Source organism: Oreochromis niloticus, linkage group LG1, assembly GCF_001858045.2.
Source record: "Oreochromis niloticus isolate F11D_XX linkage group LG1, O_niloticus_UMD_NMBU, whole genome shotgun sequence".
Lineage (NCBI taxonomy): Eukaryota > Metazoa > Chordata > Actinopteri > Cichliformes > Cichlidae > Oreochromis > Oreochromis niloticus.
The window spans coordinates 6,181,708-6,209,646 of record NC_031965.2 but is presented as its reverse complement, the minus strand read 5'-3'; the positions used below and the strand labels follow the sequence as shown (position 1 = coordinate 6,209,646).

Sequence of the window (27,939 nt, the reverse complement as noted above, 5' to 3'; positions counted from 1 at the left end):
CAAAGCGTGTTTCTGGAATATTATGTTTTTGTTCCTGCAAGCGCTTTTTATGCAATTTTTGCAAAGCCATATGTGGAATTGGGATTTAAAAATAGTTACGCAAAACGGAGCGTGCCCGCTCCGACCGGCTTTAAAGGGTTAATAACAATAATCCAGCATTGCTTACCAACATATTGCTCCATAATTGATGACAAAGGACGTACTCCAAAATGTCTTCCCACGCAACAAAAAATACTTCCAGTTACACTGTGAGTCATGTGAAGTCTTTTTTATTCCATCTTTGGCTAGAAATGTTCCCAATTCCTATATTTATTGTCTATTTAAAGTTAAAAATGCATTTGAATAACAAAAAGCTCCTTTTCTTCACAAGGTTACAAAAAAATATGATATCTAACTGTATTTTTTCATCTTGTTTTGGAAACGGAGCATGGAAACATGTCAGTCTGAAACAGTATTATGCCACCTAGTTTGAGTTTCTCTGCAGGGTAAGTATTTATACAGATATTGATTGTAGGGTTTAACAATGATGTATTTTAAGACAGCACAGCAACAACACAGACATGGTAATTGGGGGCCAGTCAGTCGAATTTTCATGACCTTAGTCATCTTGCCCGATACAAGCAATAAAGTCTTACATAGACATAGACAGAAATAAAGTCCATATGGTGCAAGACAAGTAGTTTGTACGTAGTTATGACATAGTTTTTACTTGAAATTTGGTAATGCAATGAATACTTGTGAGTTACACATTAACAGTGACAGAAACTGCTTTAGTGGATGTTGTGGTTTGCTTTGTTCCCTTAAAGGGCTGCACTTGATTTTATAATAAACACTGTTTAGGTTATGTAATTATCATGGTTAAAAGAAACGTCTTGAATCAGTGAATGCATCGCTGTCCAAAGTTTTGTTGACCTTTCCATCAACCCTCACCTCCTCCCGACATGGATTTTGTGGCTCTAAAACCTCACTTCCTCACAGTATGATGACCAGAGGCTGCAGTTACAATCAAATGTAACTCATAATAACCTTTTGCCTAATTACTCTTGGACAAAAAAGAAGCAAGTGAAGCTGGCAGCAGTAAAGGCCTGAAAAAGTGTCACTGTAAAGCATCATCTGTGACGTTCATTGGCTATGGCTATAAAGCTTAAATTTAACTCAGTGTTTCATTTGGAATCCAAAGTGCTGCAGCACAAAGGGAGCACAGTCAGAAGTGACACAGAAAAAAGTGTCACTTCTGACTGAGCTGCATCAGTGAGCTATGCACTGAATAGGTCAGTGATTTTCAATGGGCAGACCACAATCTGGTAGTGGTCGTTGCAGGCTACAGGGCAAAGATGTTATTTGACAAAAGCTGACATCCGTTGCTAGGAGAGGAAGAAAAGTCTGAAAAAGTTTCTTAAATATTCTCCACTGATAGCAATGTTGCTAGGAGAACTGATGGTATGCAAAAGAGTGCAAATGAGCAGATTCTTTAAAGGCTGACTTATTGCTTTGGTACAGTATGCAGTGTAGTTTGGACACTAAAGCAATACTCGTCATCCATCTACTCTATTCACAGATCAGCCACAACAACAAACCACCTGCACTGTATAGTGGAGCGATTCCATTTATGTCATCAAAGACACATTGGATTGTCTTGTGGTTTCTAGCACTGGAGCACTGGGAGAGGATCCATCAGGTCTTGTGGGTTGACTTATAATTGCAATGTGTCAAGATGCAATATCCTGCTTCTTGGTAAGTTGGCAAATATGCATATCAATGTCAAGACCCAAGGTTTTCCAGTAGAATACTAAAATAAAAAAAAATTAAAAAAAAGATGACAAAAACCTTACATCATTGCCTGTAAGGACAAATATTTCTACAGTTTTAAAAGTCTCCTCAAGAGGTTATCTACACTGGGTTTTCTCTCTGAGAAGAGCAGAGTCAGACTTTGCATTACATGCACAGCAGTGCTGATTTGATCAAGGTCAAATCACAAGGTCTCAACTCCTAATTGAGGTATTGTGCAAGAACAAAGGCACTGATCACAAACTGCTTCAGTTACATGCCAAAGTCAGAGTCGGGGTAAATGGCCATTGCATCAAGCTGGGTGACAATATGATTGGTTTTAATTAAAACAAACAAACAAACATACTACAGGCTAGAAGGAAGCAGGTTATATCTGAGGTTTCCTAGTTTATCACCCATAGCTGGGAGAAAGGATGGTAGTTTCATCACCGTTTGTTTGTAGACATAAAACCTGGGACAAGGGTCATCAGGAATGATCGAGTGTTTAATATGTTTTAAACTTATGTTTTTTTGGCTGAGCAATAAAACATAGTGCCCCAACCCCTCTGCTCAGGACTCACTACACTTGCAGAACACATTTCTTGGTGAGGCTTGTTCCTACAATGACCTTGCTACGATAACAGAGTCACACGGCGTGTAAAACCCACTGCCTGTCACTCACTGCCGATCACATATTCTGCAAAATAACAAATGTTTGAGACTGAACGTGTCTCCAGATGTCTCACTGTCACCAAGTTGAATATTTTATATGTTGTTTCTCCTTCTCTCTGTAATGTTTCAGTTTTCTCCTCTCACTGTGTCTTTCAGCAGCCCAACTTGAAATCACTGATGTGACTAAGGAACACGTTTATTTTCAATTAAATGAAGGAAAAGGCTTTGTCTTTCATTTTCTGTTATCTAAAAAGCTTGGCCTGTATTTTGACGTCTTTAGTGTAGGCATCATATCCTGGCAAATTACTATGAGGCTTGTCAAAAAAGAACAAGTAACTCTAATTCAATTCATGCCACCCAACACACGCAAACTCCTCAAATGTGTAGGGCTTTGGTTTTCATGATATGCACTAAGCTCATTATTTCCATATTTGACATTGTTGTTGTAAACAGACTCTCAACATCAAGGTGTGAAGAATGAGGAGGACACAAGAAGAACAGCAACAATGGGATAAAAGCTTTACTGCCATCATCACCTTTTCAAAAGCATGTGCGTTAGGACATTATTATTTTGTGTGTGTTTTTTTTAATTCCAGGAAACAGGAAGAATGAACAAAATGATTACCAACTGACCACTACCCATCTAGACTGCATATTTTTTCGGTCATCTCTGTTATATATATTGTCATGTGGAATGATTTAATTATTATTAGATTGGATTACTAAATTATTCCAAATGAAAAAATATGATATCAACACTTTTATGGTAAGTACAATTATCAAATTCAGACACTAGAGAACAGGGAAGGTCAATTTGAAATTTCCTTTATTTCTTATTTTGTTATCAGATTTGTAATTTAACTGTTTTCAACATCTTCACATTTAAAAATGACTGAAATGATTTTCCTCTTGTTGGAGCATTGGAGAAATGTAAGCCTTAATTTTACATGACAACGTCACACTTGGGTGTGGACACCCGAGTTTCTGAATACGATAACTCAAAAACAGGATTTTGAAATCGATATCCGAGGTGTAGCTAATAGGTGGCTGAGGGGCAGCATAAGCAGTAGGGCTGGGCCATATCATACCGTTCACGGTAATACCAGTATAATGTTGGGCAACGATGAGAAAATGAAATATCGCGATAGAATATGGGTAAAACGCGCATGTGCAGTGCCTTTGTTTTCATACACACGGCGGAAAAAGCATGGCGGAAAAAGCATGGCGGAAAAAGCACGGCGGCGACGGAGAATGAGAAGGGCGAAAGCGGATCGTTGAATGAAACGGATGAACCAGAATTGGTTTGTAAAAATGCTGCAACTTCAGTGGTGTGGAACTGGTTTAGCTTTCGTCCGTCAGATACACAACAAAGCACTATTTCTGGTAGAGCATGCTAGCGGGCCGTCGTTATTACTGTGTTGTTTGGAGAATACGGCACACTTAAAATCAATCCTTTGATTTTTCTGAAAATCGACAGTGCCCCTTATAATCCCGTGTGCCTTATGTATGAATTCTGGTTGTGTTTACTGACCTCGAACCAATTTTATGTGGTACACGGCGCTCGAAAATCTGTCAAATGTTTTAGTACGACTTTGGTAAGCTACGAACCTGCACCGCTTGATGGATTGTCGGAGCATTACGGCTACCATAGTCAGGAGCCTCGCGGAGTGATACGTACTGTGCTTCAACATAATATTACCGTATTGTGTGTGTATAACCTCTTTTTAGGTTTTGTGGATATTATACATGGTTATGCTGAGGATATGTCGGCCAATTTCCACTGGAAATGCCTTTTGGTTAAACTGTCAGCAAGGAATTTGCACTGTTACATTTTTATATAACTTTAATGCACATAAAAAACAGCTGCTTGTTTAAGTGAAAATACAATGATGGGGTTTTTTGTGGATTTGTAAAGTATTTTGTCTAGTGTCAATTATATCGTCAGTTATGTCGTTATCGCAAATTTTCAAATGTATATCGTGATAAATATTTTTGGTCATATCGGCCTGCTCTAATAGGCAGCCTCCAATATTTTTATTATTGTCAGTGACAAATGTACAATTTTGGCCAGATGAGGACAGGCTATACTAATAATCAATAATCAAAAGTCAAGTTTATGGCTATGTTGTGTTTTTTGAATTGATTCTTTTGTAAATTTGTATTTGGTTCTCTTGAGGACAAAATCTCCTTAAGTTGTTCCATCCATCCATCCATCTTCTGCTTATCTGGGGCCGGGTTGTGGGGGCAGCAGCCTAAGCAGAGAAGCCTAGACCTCCCTCTCCCCGGCCACCTCCCCAGCTTGTTCAAGGGAACACCAAGGCGTTCCTAGGCCAGCCAAGAGTTATAATCTCTCCAGCGTGTCCTGGGTCTGCCCCGGGGCCTTTTGTAAATTTTTATTTGCTTCTCTTGAGGACCAAATTTCCTTATGTTGCTTTCTGTAGTATGTCCTTTTGTCCTGGTTTATTTTAAAGAATATTTCATCATGTGGCTTTCTAGTTTTTTTCTATGTTGTTGTTCTTTTTTGTTTTTAACTTCCCTGTGTTCCTTTTCCCACCTATGTGATTGTTTTTACTCAGTTCACTCATGTCTCATCATCCCCCTCCCCGGTGTGTTATGTAGTCTGTGTTTTTTCATTCCCCTGGCTGCCCTGCCTTTGGTTTGCTCTTACTGTTTTGATTTTGCTAGTTTTTGGATTCTTTGTGATCTGTTTTACTCCCTAGTTTGTTTATATGGCAAATACAAAAGAAGCCCTCACAGGCAGCACAAAGAGGCAGCTTTGAAATGAACTCTGCCAAAGTGGTTGAAGGACTTTCCTGACAACTTTAAGGCCCAGCGAGTGTTAACCTGTGTGTGATAGCTTCTGTCTCTTTAAATGCATGTTCTAGAGCAGGTCCAAATTTTGGTAAGAGCCTCTTTATTCAGCATCTGGATCTATATCTCTGAGTGAAAAGACAGCATCACCTCAAAGTTGGCTGGCTTTGCTTGAGAGTTCCTTGAGAGGTTTACTGGCAATAAATAAAATCACATAGAAAACAAACATTTGACTTAACACAAACAAACAATCTGTAATAGATAATATTTTACCAAATATTGCCAGCTCATCATATTTTTCTCCATGGCATTCACAGACATATTACCTCTGTGTGAACTGTTGCCCCGGGGAATTGCCCAAATCCTTTGCCATTTCTAGTCAGTGCAGGTTTAGATTTGAGACAGTAAGCAGAAGGTAAATTATCCCCTTTAGCAGGTTTTAAGTACCAGAACCTTTTAAACTATGTAATCCTAGCAATAGCTCAGAATTTCCTATGAGGTCAGACTACTACAAGGCTGTGTCTTGCTTTACCCTTGACTCAGCAACCAGGTCAGCAGTCTCATCTCAGAACATGCTTCTGAGACCTCAGCATTCATCCCAGCCTTACCCCATCATACCTCAACTTCATCGATGCTCTACAGAGTCAACTGTAGCTTGGTTTTTCTCTTGGGCCATCTGGCGACACTCCTGTGTTTGAGTCTTCCTTGGTACTCTTTAATGTCACTCCTTCTCGCAGGCCCTGCACTGCCACATCTGCTCCTGGGTTCATGCTTTTTGGCTCCCGTGCTCCTGGGCAGCTTCCACCCACCTAGCCTGTCCTACAGTTTGGGACCTTTGCTCCATTCCCAAGAAATTTTGACTCTTTTCTCTCTCACAGCAGCAATTGTAAACAAAGAAAAATCAAGTCTCTGTGGTTGTTTTTATGGGAAACACACATTATTTAACATGCCATCCATCACCTGCCTAACAAGTTTTTTATATTTAACTATAATAAAACCTGATTTCATTTGCGCACACTCAATATTTCCTGATGCTCAGTACACTAGTTTACGAAGCTTTTTTGAAGCTGTTATGTGTCTACAAGTATGCTTTAGTCTGGGAAGCCTTCCATTCTCTTTGTCTGTGGAAGTGAAGTGGACAGATGACCTTGTATGAGTTGCAATATGCTGGAGTACACACATAAATATACCCCATCAATCTTAGTTATACCACAAAAAGGAAAAGAGAGCAGACTGCATTTCATGTTTCCTTCTGTTTCCTTCTATTACAATGCAAACATGTTCACTTCTGCCCAGTGTGGATGTTCCCCGTGAGTACTGAGAACTTTATGACAACACAGATTGTGAAGAGCTGTGCACTTTAGCTCAGATAGAAAACTTGGAATTAACCCAAACATACTGTAGTTAAAATAATCCCAAAGCACTTGAGAGAATCCTCTGGCCTCTTGAGCTTTACATAATTACAGCTATTCCAGCCCTACTAACCTACTAACACAACATCATGGAAAATGTCACATGGCGCATTAACATTAATGTGTCCTTAGACAGAGACGGCAACCAGAGTTTGTGTTCATTGCTGCCTGATGGTCTGTGACCAGTAACGGTGCTTAAAGCTAACAGCATGTTGGATTAAGGGAGCAGTGGACTGACCACACAAGAGCTTAGGCTGTTACTTAAAGAACTGCTGTGTTGTAGTTTATATTCTGCAAGCACGCGGGTTTGAGTAATATAAATTATGTGAACGTAGTGTGACTGCAAGGCTCAATGTAATCCCCGTTCATGCAGACAACACGCTACAATGGCATCGACTATACATCTGCTCTCCAGGGGAACTCCAGGTGAGGCAGGAAATAGCATAATAACAACAACTACTCATCCTTTGTGCTCACAGCTGTCCATGTGTGCACTTCTAAACAAGTTCATGTTCAGGTTACTTTATTTGTACCCGTTGGTAATTAGTTCTGTAGTTCTGTACCGAAAACAAGAACTAATAATGATCATGATTTTGAGCATGATGTCACCCATGAAGGCACAAAGCTATAATTTGCTCATCTGAGTGACGGCTACTGGAATGAGGCTGTTTTTAAACCTTGTTGTTCTACACTTTGTGACCAGAAACCTTCACCCAGAAGGAACTCAAAGTCATTATGTAAAGGGTGCGAGGTGCTAAGGAAAAATCGAACCTGTCAACCACTGGAACTGTCTGGTGTACAGGAGTGCAAGGTTCAGCAGTGGTTCACCAATCAGCATACTCACCCAATTAAACTGTTAAGTGGTTTAACAGGCTAACTTTACATTGTCCTGTACTGCTACTGATACTTCTTAACTGTCAGATGTCAGCAATTTAGAAATGGTTGCATTTATTGTAGTTTTTTCTTCTTTTTTCCTGACTTCATTACAGCACATCCAGAAGCCACATTTAAATAAAATCACTGTAGTTATATATCACCTGCATGTCTACAGACTTGTCTTACTTAGATGCCAGCATCTTTTGACCTTAAATGTGCCGAAGGCAAAATGTGATTACTCAGCAATGTCTGGCGATCATGAAGCATTCATTGCCAAAGTTGTTTCCTAAATAACATTTAAGTCTGAATCAATAATTTTGTGAAAACACTCCAGAAAAAGTCCTCATCATGTAATCATTACAGTGATTTATTCAAAATGAGGCTCCAGTATGAATGGCGGGGGTTCAGTTCTAGCTAATTTAACCTAATCTTCATGTGTTGTTTAGAGGTTAATGTAACGTTTAGGAGATATTGGGCCTTAAACCTTGAATAGTGACACTGGCATGGTTGGTTTTCACCCATGGCTGTTTCTGATGCTTCTCTTATAAAGTCACACTGGTGACAACAGAAGTTGTCAGCTCTGTTCCAGCAGAACATTCTCTAGTACATTACATACTCAAACTATGCTATTTCTGACAATGAAGTTGAATATATATGAAGCGGGAGTTCATTCCTAGGTCGGCTTCTAAGTTTTTGACTCCTTTGGTGTAAAGACTTTCAGAAAGTAAAATCAGAGTGGTCCAATTGTGGATCAGTGGCAGCTATGTAAGCCCACTGGAGAAAGACAGGCAGCCCCGAAGAACACATCAATGTGGGAGAAGATGAAAAGATCAGCAGTAAGATCATCTCTTTTCCCGCTGGTTTTATATTTAGATGTTTTCAACCTCTCATTGAGCTACAGTATACAGACGAGTGTCAGTGGAGCAGCGTTATTGCACAGAAGGGGAGGGCAACAGAGAGTGAGATAGGAGTGGAGTCAGAAGATAGAGACAGATGTATATGAGAAACAGAGACAGATACTAAGAGAGTTCAACAGATGGGTAGACAGATTGAGAATGAAATGCAGCGACAGAGAATATGTCATGCACAGAGGTAAAACAAGAAGCCTCTGCACTCCTCTTACACGTTGCCTACGGCAAGTCTTCTAGAGGAAACTCCAGCAACCCAGACAGCACTTTAAGGACATGAAAGTATTTTATCTCCATCTTTCCTCCCTACATCCACTGTTTCCATCTTTTAAAAAAATCATTTACAATAGCATACACTTAGTTTTGAGGCTGTGAAACTGTCGCAGAGGTGAATGGGGATACAGTTAAAGGAACAAACAGAGCTGAAATAACAATGTAATGTTGGAGATCAGAAAATACTTCACTCATTCTGAATGGCGAGATTTCAGCCGACACTTCTCACTCTTGTTGTCATTTAAATTTAAGGTGTTTTCACATGGAAGATTAATTTCACAGCCTTTCAGCACTTTAAGAGCTTCTTCAAATGTTTACCGATTCAACTTCAGCCGGAGTTTCAACTCAGAATATTTCTCTTATAAAAATGCATTCAGAGACAATAATGACACTGCAAACACTGCTTCACAAAAGGAGATTTTGTCAAGTAAGATGTAGTTCTTGAAAGCTGAATACTGGAAAGGCAGATAGCCTTTGCACAAACGTGCTCCAATGTTAATGTTAAATGTTAATTGCAAGTTCTGTATCATGTTTTTAAAAAGTAACTAAGCAACTAAGTAATAAAGTAACTAATTACTTTTTTCAAGTAACTTGACCAACACTGTCTGTGACATTTTGAAGCAGAGCATGATCCCCTCCCTTCAGAAACTGGGCCAAAGGACAGTACTCCAACATGATAACAACCCCAAACACACCTCCAAAAGAACCAGTGCCTTGCTAAATAAACTGAGGGTAAAGGTACTTGACTGGCCAAGCATGCCTCCAGACTTAAACCCTATTGAGCATCCATGGGGCATCCTCAAATGGAAGGTGGAGGAGCGCAAGGGCTCTAACATCCACCAGCTCCATGATGTCATCATGGAGGAGTGGAAGAGGATTCCAGTGTCACCCTGTGAAGCTCTAGTGAACTCCTTGGCCAACAGAGTTAAGGCAGTGTTGGAAAATAATTGTTGGCACACAGTATTGTAGGGTCTACCTTACAATATAAAGTGCCTTGAGGTGACTGTTGTTGTGATTTGGCACTATATAAATAAAATTGAATTGAAAAATTGAATTGAATTAAAAAAAATTGACACTTTGGGCACAATTTGGACATTTTCACTTAGGGGTGTGCTCACTTTTGTTGCCAGCAGTTTAGACAGTAATGGCTGTATGTTGAGTTATTTTGAGGTGACAGCAAATTTACACTGTTATACAAGCTGTACACTGACTACATTGTATCAAAGTGTCATATCTTCAATGTTGTCCCATGAAAAGATACAACAAAATATTTAAAAAATGTGAGGGGTGTACTCACTTTTGTGAGATACTGTATAATATTGCATATAATACTGCATTCTTGGAGAACACGGCCGTGAAGCTTCACTGCCACGTTAATTAACTGATAGATATTTGATGATGTTAATAGGGGAGTTAATTAGTTCCTGGCTGATTGCCTTTCAAAACATGTCCTGCATGCTAATGACTGCTGATTACCAAATCAATGATTCAAATCTTCAGAGCCAAGAATTACAGGAAATCGTATGAATTTCTTTCCTCCTAAGCTACAAATTTAAGGGGTTGGAAAATAAGTTAATAATTTAAATGAGATAAGTGGTGACTTTATTTGCTGTTAACTCACTGAAGAATAAGATCTGAAGCTGAAGATTTGGCTGTGAGAGGAGTAAATTATGAGAAAAAATGTGACTAAAAATGCGATGGAATATACAGTGGCTTGCAAAAGTATTCGGCCCCCTTGAACTTTTCCACATTTTGTCATATTACAGCCACAAACATGAATCAATTTTATTGGAATTCCACGTGAAAGACCAATACAAAGTGGTGTACACGTGAGAAGTGGAACAAAAATCATACATGATTCCAAACATTTTTTACAAATAAATAACTGCAAAGTGGGGTGTGCGTAATTATTCAGCCCCCTGAGTCAATACTTTGTAGAACCACCTTTTGCTGCAATTACAGCTGCCAGTCTTTTAGGGTATGTCTCTACCAGCTTTGCACATCTAGAGACTGAAATCCTTGCCCATTCTTCTTTGCAAAACAGCTCCAGCTCAGTCAGATTAGATGGACAGCGTTTGTGAACAGCAGTTTTCAGATCTTGCCACAGATTCTCGATTGGATTTGGATCTGGACTTTGACTGGGCCATTCTAACACATGGATATGTTTAGTTTTAAACAAAACATATGTATTTGTATTTGGCTCCATCCATCATCCAGAGCATGATGCTGCCACCACCATATTTGACAGTGGGGATGGTGTGTTCAGAGTGATGTGCAGTGTTAGTTTTCCGCCACACATAGCATTTTGCAATTTGGCCAAAAAGTTCCATTTTGGTCTCATCTGACCAGAGCACCTTCTTCCACATGTTTGCTGTGTCCCCCACATGGCTTGTGGCAAACTGCAAACGGGACTTCTTATGGTTTTCTGTTAACAATGGCTTTCTTCTTGCCACTCTTCCATAAAGGCCAACTTTGTGCAGTGCACGACTAATAGTTGTCCTATGGACAGATTCCCCCACCTGAGCTGTAGATCTCTGCAGCTCGTCCAGAGTCACCATGGGCCTCTTGGCTGCATTTCTGATCAGCGCTCTCCTTGTTCGGCCTGTGAGTTTAGGTGGACGGCCTTGTCTTGGTAGGTTTACAGTCGTGCCATACTCCTTCCATTTCTGAATGATGGCTTGAACAGTGCTCCGTGGGATGTTCAAGGGTTGGGAAATCTTTTTATAGCCTAAGCCTGCTTTAAATTTCTCAATAACTTTATCCCTGACCTGTCTGGTGTGTTCTTTGGACTTCATGGTGGTGTTGTTGTTCCCAATATTCTCTTAGACAACCTCTGAGGCCATCACAGAGAAGCTGTATTTGTACTGACATTAGATTACACACATGTGCACTCTATTTAGTCATTAGCACTCATCAGGCAATGTCTATGGGCAACTGACTGCACTCAGACCAGAGGGGGCTGAATAATTACGCACACCCCACTTTTCAGTTATTTATTTGTAAAAAATGTTTGGAATCATGTATGATTTTCGTTCCACTTCTCACGTGTACACCACTTTGTATTGGTCTTTCATGTGGAATTCCAATAAAATTGATTCATGTTTGTGGCTGTAATGTGACAAAATGTGGGAAAGTTCAAGGGGGGCGAATACTTTTGCAACCCACTGTAGCCCCTGATGCAAAAGCAGCAAAGGTTAATATAATAATTGCAATCAAACGAATTCTGGAAGAAGGAGCAGTGAATCAAAACTATACTCACTTCAGTCTTCTGCTCTATAAAGGAGAGAAACTGGGCATAGATGAAGGTATTTTATTTCAAAATGCATTTGTAAAAATTTAAGGATGAATGACATGAACACAAAGTCAAAAAATTCAAGTTAAAGATGGACTGGCTCTTTAAGCTCACAGAACAACACAGGCCAGTGCCAGTGATGGAAAATTACAAATATGTGGCACAAAGCTAGAGACTCAAAAGGCCGAAACTGGGATGAAGCAAACTTTACACCCACACAGCTGAGGCTGGTGACAAAAAAAACATAAAAAAGATTCAAAAGACTGCCAGGTTTTTATAACCTGCAGGTAGAGAACTGTCCTTATTATACAAAGATGAGTCTTTCTTCCCAAACCTTTTAGATAGAACAAATATTTTTATGCACTCAAGTCTAAAGTCACACAATCCAGCTACCACCTAAGTCAATAAAAGCAAGAAGAATTTGTTCCAAATGAGAGCAAAGGTTTTTCTTTTTTTTTTCTACAGTTTGTACATGAAATCTAAGATTATTTCATACTGTCTTTATATATCGCACATGGAGTGTAAGGATCTTCAGGGATAGTACTTTCAATGGACTTTGCATTTGTTAATGTTTTCTTAATATGAATACTATATGGAGAATCAACTAAAACTTAAAGGACGACCACCGGCGAGCTGCAAATTACCTGCACTGTTTTCACACAGGCACAAATCAGCACTGTTAGACATCACACAGACTTTGTCCTGGGGAGCTGGCAGGTTAAAGACCGTTAAACACTTTCCCCCTTGGACGCCTATTAGCATTGTTGTCAAATGTCGTCTTTATGGGGCAAAGAGTTAAACAGTCTTTAACCTGCCAGCCCCCCCGTACAACGTCTGTGTGATGTCTAATTGTGTTGATTTGCGCGTATTTCAGAACACCGCAAGTAATTTGCATCTCACGAGTGGTCGTCCTATGTTCTACCTACTGCATGCTATACACCCCCCCCCAAAAAAGAAAAGCCTTCTCACGTGCACCTCCAATAGAAAATTTAAATGACTCTACATGGATAAACTGCATGTTTCAAACAATTCATCATGATATACCTTAACACTCAAACTATTTTCTTCATACCGCTGATGAATGAAACTGAATTAAAAACACTGATTTGATTAACAATTGAATACAATAGAGTCCATAGAGAAACTGAGTAAAGTTCATTATTATAGAGACAAAATTATTCATGGTCAATACACTGAGATGTAGTGAAAATAAATCATGTTTCGGGATTTCGGACCTGCAAGACCTTTCATCCCAATTATCAGCTGTCCATTTCTGCATATCATCTAATATGTGCCCAGCTACTTCCATATGCTCTTAAAGCCATTCTGTGCTCTTATAGCAGATGATGGATTAAATGTGGAAATTTATATTTCAGTAATTTTATGTAACATCGAAATCAGAGCTGATAAAAAACATGTTGCAAGCAATATTATTTGAATTTCAGTTTACATTCATTACATTCATTTTCAGATCTGTGGTTAAGTCATAGAGATGAAGTAGGAAGTTATTCTTTAAGTACATTCATGACTGTTATGAATTTGAGAGAAAAAAATGAAGGATCAGTCTGTATCACGCAGTGATGTCTCTCTTTTGTGTAATTACCTTCCGGTGTCTTTGCAACCCGAGTATCTGTATCTGCACGTTCTGATCCTGCATGTAGAAATTTAAGCCTGCCTTACATGTTTAATGAGGTCCAAACTGTAAGCTGCAGTACAGCGTATAGCTGTATGACACAGCAGAGTCCCCTTTCTCTCTAAACCCGGAAACATGTCTTGCCTCCTCTTGTTTGAACAAGTGATTGGATGCTACACAGGTGTGTACTGAGACATTTGGCTCATAAAGTGTATGTGTTTGGGTTTTTTTTCATTTGATTCACAATCTTCAGGGAGTATCTGAGAATGATGTTGTGACCAGATAGTAAGGCTATACTCTGGATCAGAGCATCGCAGGGAGAGACGTGTCCTAAAAGAACATGGGATCGATTTTTAGGCTGGAAACAGCAGACCGGTCGTCACCAGGGGAGACCCAGTGCCAAAAACAAATTAAGCCGTTTTTCAATAGATAAAATGAACATTTGAAATCAAACCAATAGTGTCTCTGTCTTTGACGATTTCTAGCACGATATCTTTCTTTCTTGTCTGGTCTTGAAACTTCTATTTTTAATTGATTGGTTATCCTCATGAGTAGCTGACTACAGTTTGGAGCCTGCAGAGTTAGGCTGCTTTCTGAGATTAGACTTGGAATGAGTTAAATTATCATGCCCATACATTTTTCCTTCCTAATGAAGATGTGCTATACAACCTAATTAAGTTTGATCAGTTCAATATGCACAGTGTGGATTTAATTTCAAGACACTGGTGCTGGTCTAAAATGTGTGATGAAGATAAGACACACACACAGTAAAACAGCAAATAGAGTCTTCCTCTGCATTACACTTACATATTAGGATGCTGACTGACAGCAGCACAAATGATGTATTCAATATGTAAAAATATGAAGGTTTTGTCTGACCTATCTAAAGAGAAACCATGGCAACATGCTACAAATAGCTGACCCGTGACTCCTGTGCTCCACGAGAGCAGGTTGATCACTTCAGCGAAATTAGACCACAGAGACAGGAGGTTTAATGGCATAGGGGAGGATGGGACAGGAGAGAGAGGAAGACAGAGGTTGTGTAAGTAGAGATAGATGGACAAGAGAGGTGAAGGAGTAAGCTGTGCGAGGAAGCTAATAGGAATAAAAAGAACAAGGGGAAAGCAAGAACAGAATCTAGGGAGAAAATGGAAGGGGGGTAAAAGAAAGACAAGGGTGAAGGAGGAAAGGAGAAAATGGGTGAGCAGAGGAGAGCCAAGAAGAGGTCAGGGAAGGAGGGCAGAGGATGAAAGGAAGCAAAAGAGGTAAAGAGAAGGAGCTTAAAAAACTGGAAAAAGACATAGGGAAGGAGAAATGAGAGAAGTTAGAAGACAAAGGAGGAGAAAATGAAAAGAAAGAAAAGAAAGGAGGAAGGACAACTGGGAGAAATGATGGAGAGAGTGAAAAAGGAGAGGAAGAAAGGAAGAGGGAGGAAGGAAGGAGAGGAGGAGGGTAGGGAACAATTAGCTCCCTCTTTCTACGACTCTCTTGGGAGCTTCAATCTCTGCAGTGTCCAATTTAAACAACACTTTAAAGCCAGAGCATGAAAGTGTGTGTGTGTGTGTGTGTGTGTGGATAGTGAAGCAGGAAAAAAAAAACATCTAATGACCATCCTGCCAATGTCATTCCTGAAAGTCAATAAAAACAATGTGATGCTTGAGTCGGATTTTAATTGGGACAGACAGCTGAACAAACTGGACAGATGAGAGGTGAAAGGTCAGGTGATGTCCTCAGGTCTTACCTGTCTCACAGCGGTGTCCTGTGAATCCCGAGGGACAGACACATGTGTTGGGAGACACACAGGTCCCGCCGCTTCGGCATCCCTCTTCACAGAAGGCTAGAAAGAGAAACCAAAAATTTATTAGTTCAGTTTTGTTGTGTTTTTTCCCCTCTGTGGCCCGAATAGCACAGCCACAAAAAAGTCTTTGAAATCCTGCGGTTTGTGATGTTGTAAAAGCATTACATGCTACAAAAAGCTCCCCTGACTATCTTTACAAGATGCGTTAACAGTTCTGGGAGGGACTACTCACGCTCACCATTCACACAGGCTTAGAAATGGTGGTTTTTATTCTGCAGTGTGTGTTCATTATAAAGAAGACCAAAAAAAGACAGATCAAAACTGTAACCTTGCCTCAGATTTATATCTGATAGAAAAGTGTTCTTTCAAGTGGTCATCTAAAAGGCAGCTAATTTTTAAAGCTGTAAAACTATCAAAGTTCTGGGAGAATGGCTGAACGTTGTGTTGCCTTTTTAAGGAGAGAGTTGCATTTTTTTTTTTTTTTTGCAATTTTTTACGAACAACGGATAAATGACTGTCTTTTGCTTTTTAAGCCTTACAGCACATTTACTGTACAGTTCAGAAAATCAGACCAAGTTAGTGACTGAGGAAAGTGAAACACGTTTAAAGAACCAGTAACCAGATGGCACTAAAAATTCTGCTGTATCCTTCAGTGGATGTGTGCAGTATTACTGACTATAGGACAGCAAAGGGACAAAATGCAGCAAGGCAAATATGTGTTCTTATCATGTGCGACTAGCAAATGGGGCCGATTTCATGTTAGCACATCTATCCACATAACAGGAACACTTTACAGTTTCAACCACTCACACACACGGCAACTGTGCAAGGAGCTGACCTGCACATCAGGATGAGATCTGTGTCAAGGACAACCTGCAGCACCACCTGAGCTGCTGTTGTTCCCTACTTGAAAGAAATGTGATAAAATCCTAGCACGTTCTGAATTTCTGCCTCACTTTTTTTTGTGCTTGGTCATTCTAATAAATTTTCCACCACGGTGCCAAGCAAAAATATAACACAAGTGCTTACATGAAAACTCTGATCATTTGCCAGTGCCTTGCAAAAAGATTTACACGACTGTTTCAAAAAAAGCCCTGCTTAAATACTATATTTTCTTTAGATATATAACACATTTTGGGGTCAACTTGAAAGAAAAGCAGACGTATCAGTATCATAAAATGAAGGGAGTAGGATTTTAAGTATAGTCTTAAAGATAAAAGACATTGTATGAGAATTTTGACCTCATTTGACCTTGGACAAGACATAGAGGTCCAAAGTAACATGACATTTATTATCCCCATAAATCATTCCCTATATGCCTATATATTATATCAAAACCAAAGAAGATTATATATAAGATTATTATTATACTATCGAGTTGACCTTCAGATCATGTATTTACCTTGAAGGAAAGGTCAGAGATCAAATTTGACATGATATTTAAAATCTTTACATTGGTACTTTCTATATGTTGGCAACACATACAAGTTATAAGGCTTTTTAAGTTGACCTTGAAGACCTTGATGGATGCAAGTCAAATTTTAATAGATTTACTAATATGACTCCACTCTACACCCCTACATTGTTTCATCAGAATTTCCTTTAAAACTTTTTGAGCTATTGCATTTACAGATAGATCGATGACACACAAAGGCTACAAAAACATAACCTCCTTGACAGACGTCATAAGTTGCCGACACTTATTAAAGATATACGCAAACTTGTTATCTTCATTTAAGTTTGCGTCAGTTAAGGCAGCTTGTTCATTGTGAGGGCACAGCACTTTGAATGACTTGATTTTTTAGAGCGAGTCATACTAAATGAATTTGTTAATTATGTCATAAACGCCAGTTGAACTAATTCATTTAGTACTGCTTACTGGCACTCACAATGAACAGGTTGCCTGACTTAGCTATCTGAAGTAAACTGTTGTTAGTTCTTCTAATGCAGTGAGGTTGCATTTTTTTAAATAATGGTAGCTTATTAGATTTTACAGTTCTTCCTGGCCTATACTGATAAATGGCTTTGTTTTCCATGAAAGGTCAGTACTGATGAGATGGTCTACTGAGGTCTGGGGTTATGTGGCGAGGCAATGTGAGAATTCAGTTCAAATGAATTGAGTTTGGTCTAGGATGCTATTTGCTAGAATGCAATCACAGCTATCATCAGATGTTTTAGCCTTTTATTAGATTTTTTTTAAAATAATAAACCACCAGCGTTTGTAAACAGTGATCAGTGGAATGAAAATTAATTCTTGGCCTAATTAATTCTTGGTATATATCAGAGTAAATTCCTGATTGATATTAGTAGTATAACACTATCACACAGTTTAAAAGAGAGTCATTTTTTCACTAACACTAGAGGTCATCGGTCTGCAAACCATGTCCGCAGGGAAGAATCTAAAATAATTAAAGTAACTGCTCCTCATTTAGCAGTGATTTGGAAATCTCACATGTGAGTGCATGTGTCCCCAACATTCTTACAGCCTTTTCCTAGAAGCAGGCTAGCAGCACAAATGGCTGTGTTTTGTTCAACGAGTGTACACACTGTGAAGCACCAACACAAAGGAGAAGAGGATGTCTGAGGAGCGCTGGCAGAGAAATATCCTCCACAAAACAGACGTAAAGGGTGGGTGCAGGGAGAGAGAACAGTCAGTCAGTGCTTAAAGCGAGGATTAAACCAAAAAAGAGGGCAGACTTAATTGAGCAAGTTCATTAAGTATTTCTAAGCTTAATTAATGACACGATTAAAAAGATGAGCCTTAATGGGCAGAAAAAAAAATCTATTTAAAGTCACAGACATAGGGTGTGCGAGTGTAATATCTGTGTGTAATCTGTGCAGCAGCTTGTCTCCATTTGGTTTATGAATACACAGAAAGCTCATTTGTCAGCACAAATGATCAACCCAGTGTTTGGCCTAAATATACAAACAAATGCAGCAAATAAATAAAAGTAGATTCTAATGCCAGAAGCTATTAGAGCTATTAATCTGGTTGCACTATTTAAGAAGTTCTATCAGGCCCTCATTAGTAGCCTGATCGCCTCTGTACTAATAAACCTCACACTTAAAAATTAATTACAGTTATATTGACTCAATCTATCTCCAACTCTAATTATCATTTCACCGCCATCAGCATAATGCCGCCTGCCTGTCGAACTAATGACTTCCAAAGATGAGGGGGCTTCACTGGGGGTGGGCGTGCTGTATTACTGAAGGCAACAGTTTTCTTTCCAAAACACAAGCCTCGCTGTCAAGTTGCCTCCGGTATTTTAATTCCTGTCAAGAAATAGCTGGATGAATTAAGACAACACTAAAACTTTTAATCCAGAACTTGTGCTCATGCTTACTTGTAATAGTGTGTTAATGAGTAAATGCGTGGAATCCAGTCCAACAGCTGAATGAAAATATGAAAAAAGCTATTGGATTATTTAAAAAAAAAAGCCTTTAAGCAAGACTGATAAAGTTAAGTATACTGTAATAAACTGATATTATAACAAGAATAAGATTAGTGTAAGACTTTGCTGCCTTGAGTGAAACATAGTACCAGCCCCCCAAAATTAAAGCAATACCTGTCAATGATTCCCATTTGAAAAAAAAAATGCAGTATAATAAAACGAGAAACCTCTAAGGCTGAAAAATTAAGGTGCTATGCAATTGCTAAAAACTACACTTCATCAAGTGACTACTTGAGGCACTAAATGTGACTCAATTACCATAAAGTACGTGTTAGAACGGCCACTTTTAGAGCACATGTTTATAGCCTATTATTAAAAAACTGTTACAGTCTCTACAGCTAATTATTTGCCTGTTCATGACAGCTGTATGGAAAGTGAAGTTTTACACAATTCACCCCTTTTAATTGTACTGAGGCTTAATGTTATGTATAATTAAGAGCACAGCAGCTTTTCAGTAACAGGTGGGTGCGGTTTCATCTTTGGTATACTTGAGTACTAAAAGACAGTAAGGACTTGGCTGTATACTTTTCTCTGGAGGTACATCTTGCCCTAGGCATTATTTTTTTTTATTTGCCCTGATAGATCTTGTGGTGTCGGTACTCTCTGGAGGCGTTCTTTGAGATGAGAAGCTGGTTGTTTACAGCTCTTGTTGTTTTTCTACATGCACCATACATATAAAGTATGGTACTGATGGTTTTCCATTTCCGAATAAGATTGAGAAAAGAATAGCAATGTGTCGCTCTTGTTCAACAAACAGCAGGGAACATCCCATTTCAATGGAATGGCATCATATACTGTAGAAGACAAAGAAGAGCAGTAGAATTGTATTGTACCCTGTGCCACCTCCTTAGATTGTGGTTGTAGAAAGTGATTCCCCTTTCCTCCCTTCTGACACCAAAACCTTATATTTACTGTTTGAAGGTTCAGATCTCAAGCCTCTAAAACTCCAATCTCACTGCTGGCTTATACAAAGTATCTCACCAACACGTCACCTCTTTCCATAATCTTTCTCCCCTTTTTTTTAAACATTCTATAAATTCTTCTTTTTTTCCCCACTTTTCCACCTCTCCAGTTCTTCCCTTAACTGCCTCCTCTGCATTTCATTATGAGAACCCACCACAGCGACAAATAGACTGACCCAGAGCTCCAAGAAAGAAAGTGCCCTCCTTTAATTGTAAGTCTCTTGACCTCCTGCTAAACTATCTCATTGCTTAACTGAGCCTGTTGCTGACTCGTGACTTCTCAAGACATGCTTATACCCACAGATTTGCTATTTGAGTTTCCCATTACAGGCCTAGATTGCTTTCCAGTGGGTGGCAAGAATGAAATCATTCCACTCTGTGCCGTGGCTAACAGTCATATTCACGGTCGTTGGGTGTCCAAGGTTCCATCTCTGAATTAGGAGCAGGAATATCATTGAGAAAGATGAATGCTCCACAAATTCAAGTAGGTGTGAAAGGGGAAAGGCGACCTTTGGAATTCTAAAATTAAAACTGATAAGAACATTGTTAGCCTTTTGATAATGAAGTCATAGTAAGAAATTGCTAAATAAATATCAAATTTGAAATATCAAATTTTCTGTACTTTTAATTTTGCATGCTGCAATTCTGCATGTAAAGAGAAAGAGAAAATAATTATATATGCATGCCTGTGATCTGTGCCTGTGCCTCTTCAGTTCTCTGTAGATGAGTTGGACTTTGTTCCAATCATTCATTGCCCTACGTGAGAGGGGTGGGCAGGGGTGGGTATACTTGTATCCCCTTAGTTTGCTGCCTATATTTTGGGGTGTTCCCCACTGGATGGGAGGGTTGCTTCCCTGCACCTTTAGGTGGGGTAATTGGCTCTGGCTCTTGTTCTGTCATTTATGCTTATGTGGAGAATGACAGTTCAGAGAACCCTGCCTTCTTGGATTTACCGAGTAGGGCACTGGCGAGTGCTCCACTGGGAGACTTGTGTTGGAGACACACACACACACAGGCCATAATATCAAGACCTGGAAGGGCGCAATTGAGAAAAACAGCCTGTTTGATGTGAACTCCAGTGTTGTTTTATTATTGGGCCTTTGTGCCAATCACAGTTTGTCCATAAGGGACACCTGATCGAGCATAAGGGTGTTTGTAAGTGCATGTGAGACCAGGACACCTTAGTTCACAGGCCAATCACTAATTTTGCATTTTCCCCCAGAGAACTGCCACTCACTGGACATTCTTCAGATCTGCGGCCACAAACTTTGGACATTCAGGTGAAGTGAGGAAATGAGCTACCAACTGATCACCTGAGTTGGATATCAACTGAGTTGTATCAGTTGGTGGGGGAGGATACTGGACCTAGAGAGGTTGCGCTGGGAGCATCTGGTGCAGGTCCTGGTCCATGAACACTTCAATTCCCACCTCCAGCAGTAGTTCAATAAAATTTCAAGGGAGGCTAGGGCTATTGAGATTCAGTGGACAATGTTCTTGATCTCCACATTAACCAAAGGGTGGTTGATGCTTGTTATGGTGATAATCACCAAATCTGATGGTGGGCACCAGAGCTGATGGGAGCCGTTAGCGTAAGAGAGTCTTATTGGGCTTGGTAAATATTTGGGACTCTGAAAGTGGGTTTAGGATGACTTTGGTGAGGCCATGGAACAAGATTTTCAGCTGGCCACTAAGTGATTCTGGCAAATCATCAGGTGACTCAGGAAAGTGGTGCTCTGTTCAAATGGTGTACAGTTCAGCTGAGGATATAGTTGGATGGTAGACGAAATGCTATGAGGATCTCCTTAACCCCATTTACGTACCTTCCTTGGAGGAAGCATCTTCAGAGACTGTTGTGCGTTAAGAGCTGTTCTTCTGCACACCTTGATTGTAAGGAGAGGGCATTTGTAGTCTTCCTATCACCCCAAAGCAGCATGGCTTTTCTCCTCTGACTTCTGACGTTAACAAAGGATTTTCTACCAGATAACATCATTTTTGGCCCATTCTCTGTAAACCCTAGACATTTACCTGCTTGTGCAGATAAATCCCTGGAGATTAGCAGGTTGTGTAGTACTCACGCCAACCTATCTGGCTCCAAGAATCATGCTACCTGCACAGAAGTCACTTAAAATCACCTTTCTTCCTCATTCTGATGCTCAGTTTGAGCAGTTTGTCTTGCACTGATCGTCTGCCATGTGACTGCCATATTAGGTGTTTGCACTGTAAAGCAGTTCAGTAGATCTATCCAATGAAGTGGCCGGTGAGTGTGTTTAAAATGTTGAGTGGTCATAATGTTCTCATGCTGCCAGAACTGAACTCTTATTGTTTCTTAACAGCTGTGACACAATACATGATGCAACATATCATTCATCAAGTTAAAGGAATAATGACATCACATACATTATTGATTATTAAAGACTATTAATTATATTTTAAGTTTTTAAGAGTAATTAAACTACTAAAGATGCATTCATTATAAATTAACATATTTTTTCAAGATTGTTACCAAAAAGGGCGTTATAAGTAAAATCTTTCTTTTTAAGATCTTGAAAAGCTCTGGTCTACAGCAATCAATCTATGCCCCGAAAGTTTTAAATGTAAACCTCAGCCCCCACTCTCAGATCCTTTCATATCTTCCAACAGGTGCTGATATCACAGAGGGAAAGAGATTATGCACAATATAAAGGAGCCCTCCTGAAAACAACATCTATTAGTTCTGACAGAGGAACGCAGGGGTATCTAGATAATGGACGCTCAACATCTTCTTCTATATTCTCTCTCTTCAACATCCTTATCTCATAGGAAGAAAAATGCCTCCTCCCTCTTTCTCCTGCTGCTGTGTGTGTGTGTGTGTGTGTGTGTGTGTGTGTGTGTGTGTGTGTACACACTATCTGTCTTGCTCCCATTTATATGAACGCACAGCAGCACGCTTAAATGCAGAGTTAGAAGTCCACTGGCAGCCTGCAAGGAAGAGCTGAGCAGGCCAAAAATGCAGCTAAGAAGGAATTAATGCCAATCCATTTACTCATACAAATGCCTCACTTTACTATGCATCAGAGTAACAGTAGTTCACCCTTGGCTGTACTCTCTGTTGGGCATTTACTGAACATCACAGATAATGACTTCACTTACAAGACAATAAGGACTTGGGCCAGGCAGTCGGCATGGATTAAAGACACATTAAGGGAGATTTTTACTGCCATAATGTATCTGCAGAGGGTTGAAGGGGTGGTTGATCAATACTGCTGACACAACACTTAATTTTGCCAGGTGGTTCAGGAGATTCCACGCTCTGGAACGAGCCTCCTCACATTTCAGAATGCTCAGGGCTGAAGGAGTGTGAAAGATGCAGGTGAGTGACCAGCGATTTTAGGGAAACTTACAAAGCAGTTTTGGGGAAGGCAGGGGGGGACCTGCTACTATCTCACCGTGGATGTTGGGACGGTGAAAAGAAAGTCAGTTACTTTCATTCACAATCATCATTACAAGAGCGGCCTGATTAACGTTTCATTTCAGGCATGTTATAACTTGTCAGTCCTTACCTATCGTTCCTGTGCATACCTAAGTGTTTGAGCAAAGACAGTTTGAAAGGTTGCCTGCAGAAGCAGATGGCAGCAGAGGACTGAGCTAACACAGAGGTGCCATTTGTTTATTCATCAGACAAGCAAAAAAAAAAACCCCCCCAAAAAACCAAACCTCAAGCAAACTGACAAAGTTTTTTTTTTTTTTTTGCCACATTTTCTAGATGTAAAACAGCTGTCAGCGCTTAAATGCTCCCCTGGGATTCTTGGTTTTCACTTTAAAAGCATTCAAAGCACTGTGTTCTCTCTCCAGGCATTACACTTCAGGCGCAGAAATACTACTCCATTTTCTTGTGTACACAGATATCCATTACCGCACGAGTCTGCTTGATGCCACTATAAAATGAGAGGGTCCTTTATCCAAGATGCACGTCCACTTCCAGTCAACCCTAAACCAGAGTCACACTATTATAATATCCAAAAATAAGAGAGTGCCTTAAAAATATTTGCATTTGCTTTACCTTACACTCAGCTTTATGCATGTACCTGATGAGCTGCTGGGTTATGTACTCAGATTGAATAAGTATAAAAATGATATGCTCTTGTAATGGGTTTAAGTATGGATATAACAAATTATAGTACTACTAAATGGGAAGAGTAAATTGAAATGAGAAAAAAAAGCTACAGGATATGAGATCTGAATGTTAATCCCACAAAAGTGCTTATTTGAGACTAGAACAGACTAAGACGGTCGGGTATAATGCGAATAGTTTGTCAGGCGGGTGCAGACACATCTCCAGATGGATGTTAGCGTTGCTGTGTCTCTGCCGGATTTTTAAATGAGCCAATGTTTGCTAAGAAATTAACAGGTGACGCTGTGTTGGTGTTGTCTTTTTAGCTCATTTCCACTTCTTACGAGTGGCTCAGAAACACACGTTTAAAGAAAGCTTTAAGCTTGTATTTAAAGCTGGGTTTTTAACATCCTTTTGCGTGGGTGAATACATTTATTAGATACTGGCATAAATTCATGAAACTTATGTGCAATTCTTTAGGGTGACAACAAAGCCGGCAATTAGTATCAGTAATATTTTTTTTCTGCTTAGATGCTAGTGTGGGCGTAGTGATGACTGTAGATTTACTTTGTTTTTAAGTAGAAGCAAAGTCCAATATGAAGTTTGGGGAATACAAATAATAAGCATGGTAAGGGAATTATTTCTGTTGTGTGAGTTTTGTCTGTTATACAGTTTCCTAAGTATTAAAAAAACACTATTGCTGAATAGTGAATAAGTGAATAAGAAGCAAATAAAAATAAAAATATATTCAACTCACTGTCTGTGTTTCAACTGAAACCGTGTGTGGCAAACATTAACTGTCAGTTCACGCCATGTCTGGATGATTTTATCTATTTTCATCTGCTGAAGAGTCGTGGGGGCATGAACCTATCAGCACAGTGAGGGGGAGGGGAGGGGTGGGGAGCAGGGACGCCCTTGGCAGCTGGATGTGAGGAGCTTTCATAACAGAGGGCGGCACAGGATGTGCGACTCCCTGTATCTGAATCCATTACTGACACACACAGGTAGGCAGCTGACACCACTGTTTTCTCCAACCTCTGCTGCTGCCTCTGCCTCGCTGATAACATGACGCTTACTGCTGAGAGGCGAGATGTAGTGGCGGAATTACCCATGACCCATGCTGCTGGAAGCTGGACGAGGGATGCATATCATATAGTGACGAATTCAATTTCACACGGAGGGCTGTGTTTAAAAGATTTCACTTATTTCAAATATGGCATTTTTTCTCTCCTTTTTGTTTACATAACAATAAAAACGGACACTTTGCACTATAAGATCATTTCTTTTTTAAGTCCCACTCTTTTACAACAACAGAAACGTCAAACACACACAAACTGATTGGTTTGAGATATGAGTCTTCATCCTCCACCTCACTGAAAGGCTGGGGAAAAAAGGTATATTTCTAGTATCCACAGTAGACTACGATCATTGGTTTTAAAAAGGTATATACATGAGACAATATGCTGACCCTAACCAAGAGAAATGAGATGAAATCCTATACTTGACTGCAAAAGTCTAGAGCCACTCCTCATTTCTTAACATTTTGTAGGAAAATAGGTAATAGCTGCAGTGGTTTATTGAAATGTGCAAAATGAATGGAAGTGCGTTATATATAATTCAGCAGGGGATCAAATAATTATTTTCCCTCTTTTTTGGATTATGGGCGCCTTCTTTACTACTCTTTGTCAAGATGAGCACACACTGCTTGAGGTCTGGGTTTTGGGGAAGCCAGTCCATGACTGCTATTGTTCCACTGTATTCCTTATATCCTGGTGTGCTTTTACTGCATTGGCAATGTGTTTATGATCACTGTCATGCTGAAAAATGAAACTGATGCCAATAATGGTGGTTTAGATGGATGGTGGATGGTTTTCACATGGTGCTGCATGGTCAGTCTGATGGTACTTTTCCCAACGTGAGTGGCTGAAATGCAACCCCAAACCATGATAGAGCCTCCACTCTGTTTTATGGCTGAAGGCATTCACTGCTGTGTGTCTGTGTGGATCCCTTCTGTACATAATGACAATGATTTGAACCAAAAATTTCCAATTGATTCTATTTTCACACCAACTGGAAAAAATGAGCTATGAGGACTGGACTGAAAGTGAGTGAAAAAGCAGCCAAAGTCCAACGGAAAACTCTGAAAGAGCTTAAGAAAGCCTGGAGAAATACTGCGAAAGACCACTTAACAAAAATGACAGGGAAGTCTGACTGCTTCGAAGGAAGATATTAAGAAACGATTTGAGACTTAAAATTTTTGCACAGTACTGCAACTACTTATGAGGATTAAAAAAAGATGGGAAAAATAAGACCTCGCAAAAAAAATAAAATAATCAAATTTCAACTTTGGCTTTTGTACTTCAGGACCAGCTTACTTGCAAAATCTTGACACTATGAAGGTTTGCATGGCATCATTACTTTACAGTTGTTGTACGAAAAAGGTTTTAAAATCAAAATCTGTGAATTGTGAGGGGGCCGGGAAGGACTCACTTGCTGATTTTCATTGAATGACCGATACTGAAGTAAAATCAAGGGAAACTTTAGTTATTAGACTATCAGTTGTAACTTTGTAGCACTGCTGAGCCATTTCCAACTCCATCCTACTGTACTAACTTGTGAAGTAAAATTAGTTTCAATACGTGTGGGACTTTTCAGTACTTCCCGCATCTTTATCGTCACTCCCCAAAACCTGGTTTGGAAAATTTGAATAACCTGTAGTTCTGTAGACAGAAACTGATTTAAAGTGTATCTGTATCTCTGCGCTGACTCACCACGAATACACTGAAAATGATAACAAGTCTTACTGAGTAGTAGGCCTATCATCCTGACAGCACGTGGAATAGACAGATGATGGATTAGCAATGGGAAACAGATGATAAGACAAGAACGAGGAGAAGTAAGATGATTGAAGCGACAGCTTAGAAATCTGCACTGAAACAGACTGTGAATGAGACACTGATTTGGATTTGCGTGTGTGTGTGTGTGTGAGAGCCCCACAATGGTGAAAGACACATCAGGTAGAAGAGCAGCTGCTATTAAAAGCGAGTGAGGAGAACAGAAACGATCATATCATGGCTGCTGCTTTATTTCTTTCAGTTTATCAAAAAAATGAGGTCTCAACTACATATCCATTCACTCCTGGTTTACCCCGTTTTTAATTTGCTATCATAGCAGCATTGTTTGGTGGGCCTGCATGTTGTTCGTGACTGAAGTATCTCTTAAGTATCTCTCTTAATGAATATTGTAGTCCAAAAACTCAAACAAACTTTTACACTTTGAGTTTATAACTGTCTGTAGAAAACACCCAATAATCAGTGTCTAAATCCAAGGCAAATTTTCTTGGAAGCAACCCAGGGTATGCTATTTACCACGTCCAATATCATATGAATAAGAAAAAGACTGCTTTATTCTCCTTTAGATCCATTAAAGTGTGTGTGTGTGTGTGTGTGTGTGTGTGTGTGTGTGTGTTTGGCCTGCCAAATTTCCTGTTTGGCAAAAACACTGAATTAATTAGCTGAAGAAACCTGGAAAAACACAGAAACACAAAAGCATGCTCACACACACCAGACCACACCACATGTTGTCATACATCTATACACGGTGAATCCTGTCATCTGGACTGATGAACTATTGTCTGATTGTGTCTTTTACAAGTGCACTTTTTTTCTCTGAAAGCAGCAATAATTAGAACATACATGTGGTGTATAACATACACAAATATCTAGTAGCAGGAATATAATTCATGGCTCCTTTTTCAGTAAATACATTTCCCTGAAGCAGCGTTTGGCTTATTGACTTTTGTTTTCAGAATGCACCAGTGCACAATTAAAAGTGTACAGAACTAACACTTCTCAACAAGTAATTACAACTGAAGTACCTGTTTAAAGTAAAATCCACAGTAATAGCTGTGAGTAAGAGAAACAGCTACAGTCACACAGCATTCTCCCATTCAAATGCTTCCTCTACTTTTCTATTTGTTATTTGAGTGTG

At 39.6% G+C, this 27,939-nt stretch overlaps 1 protein-coding gene across 1 annotated transcript in view; it reads right to left on the bottom strand.

The window, feature by feature from the left end:
• Positions 1-27,939, bottom strand: part of LOC100705180 (protein kinase C-binding protein NELL1) — a 292,322-nt gene that overhangs the window by 27,066 nt on the left and 237,317 nt on the right. The window contains exon 15 of the mRNA XM_005458917.4: positions 15,386-15,481. Within this exon, the coding sequence (XP_005458974.1) occupies positions 15,386-15,481 (96 nt within the window). The remainder of the gene's footprint in view (positions 1-15,385; positions 15,482-27,939) is intronic.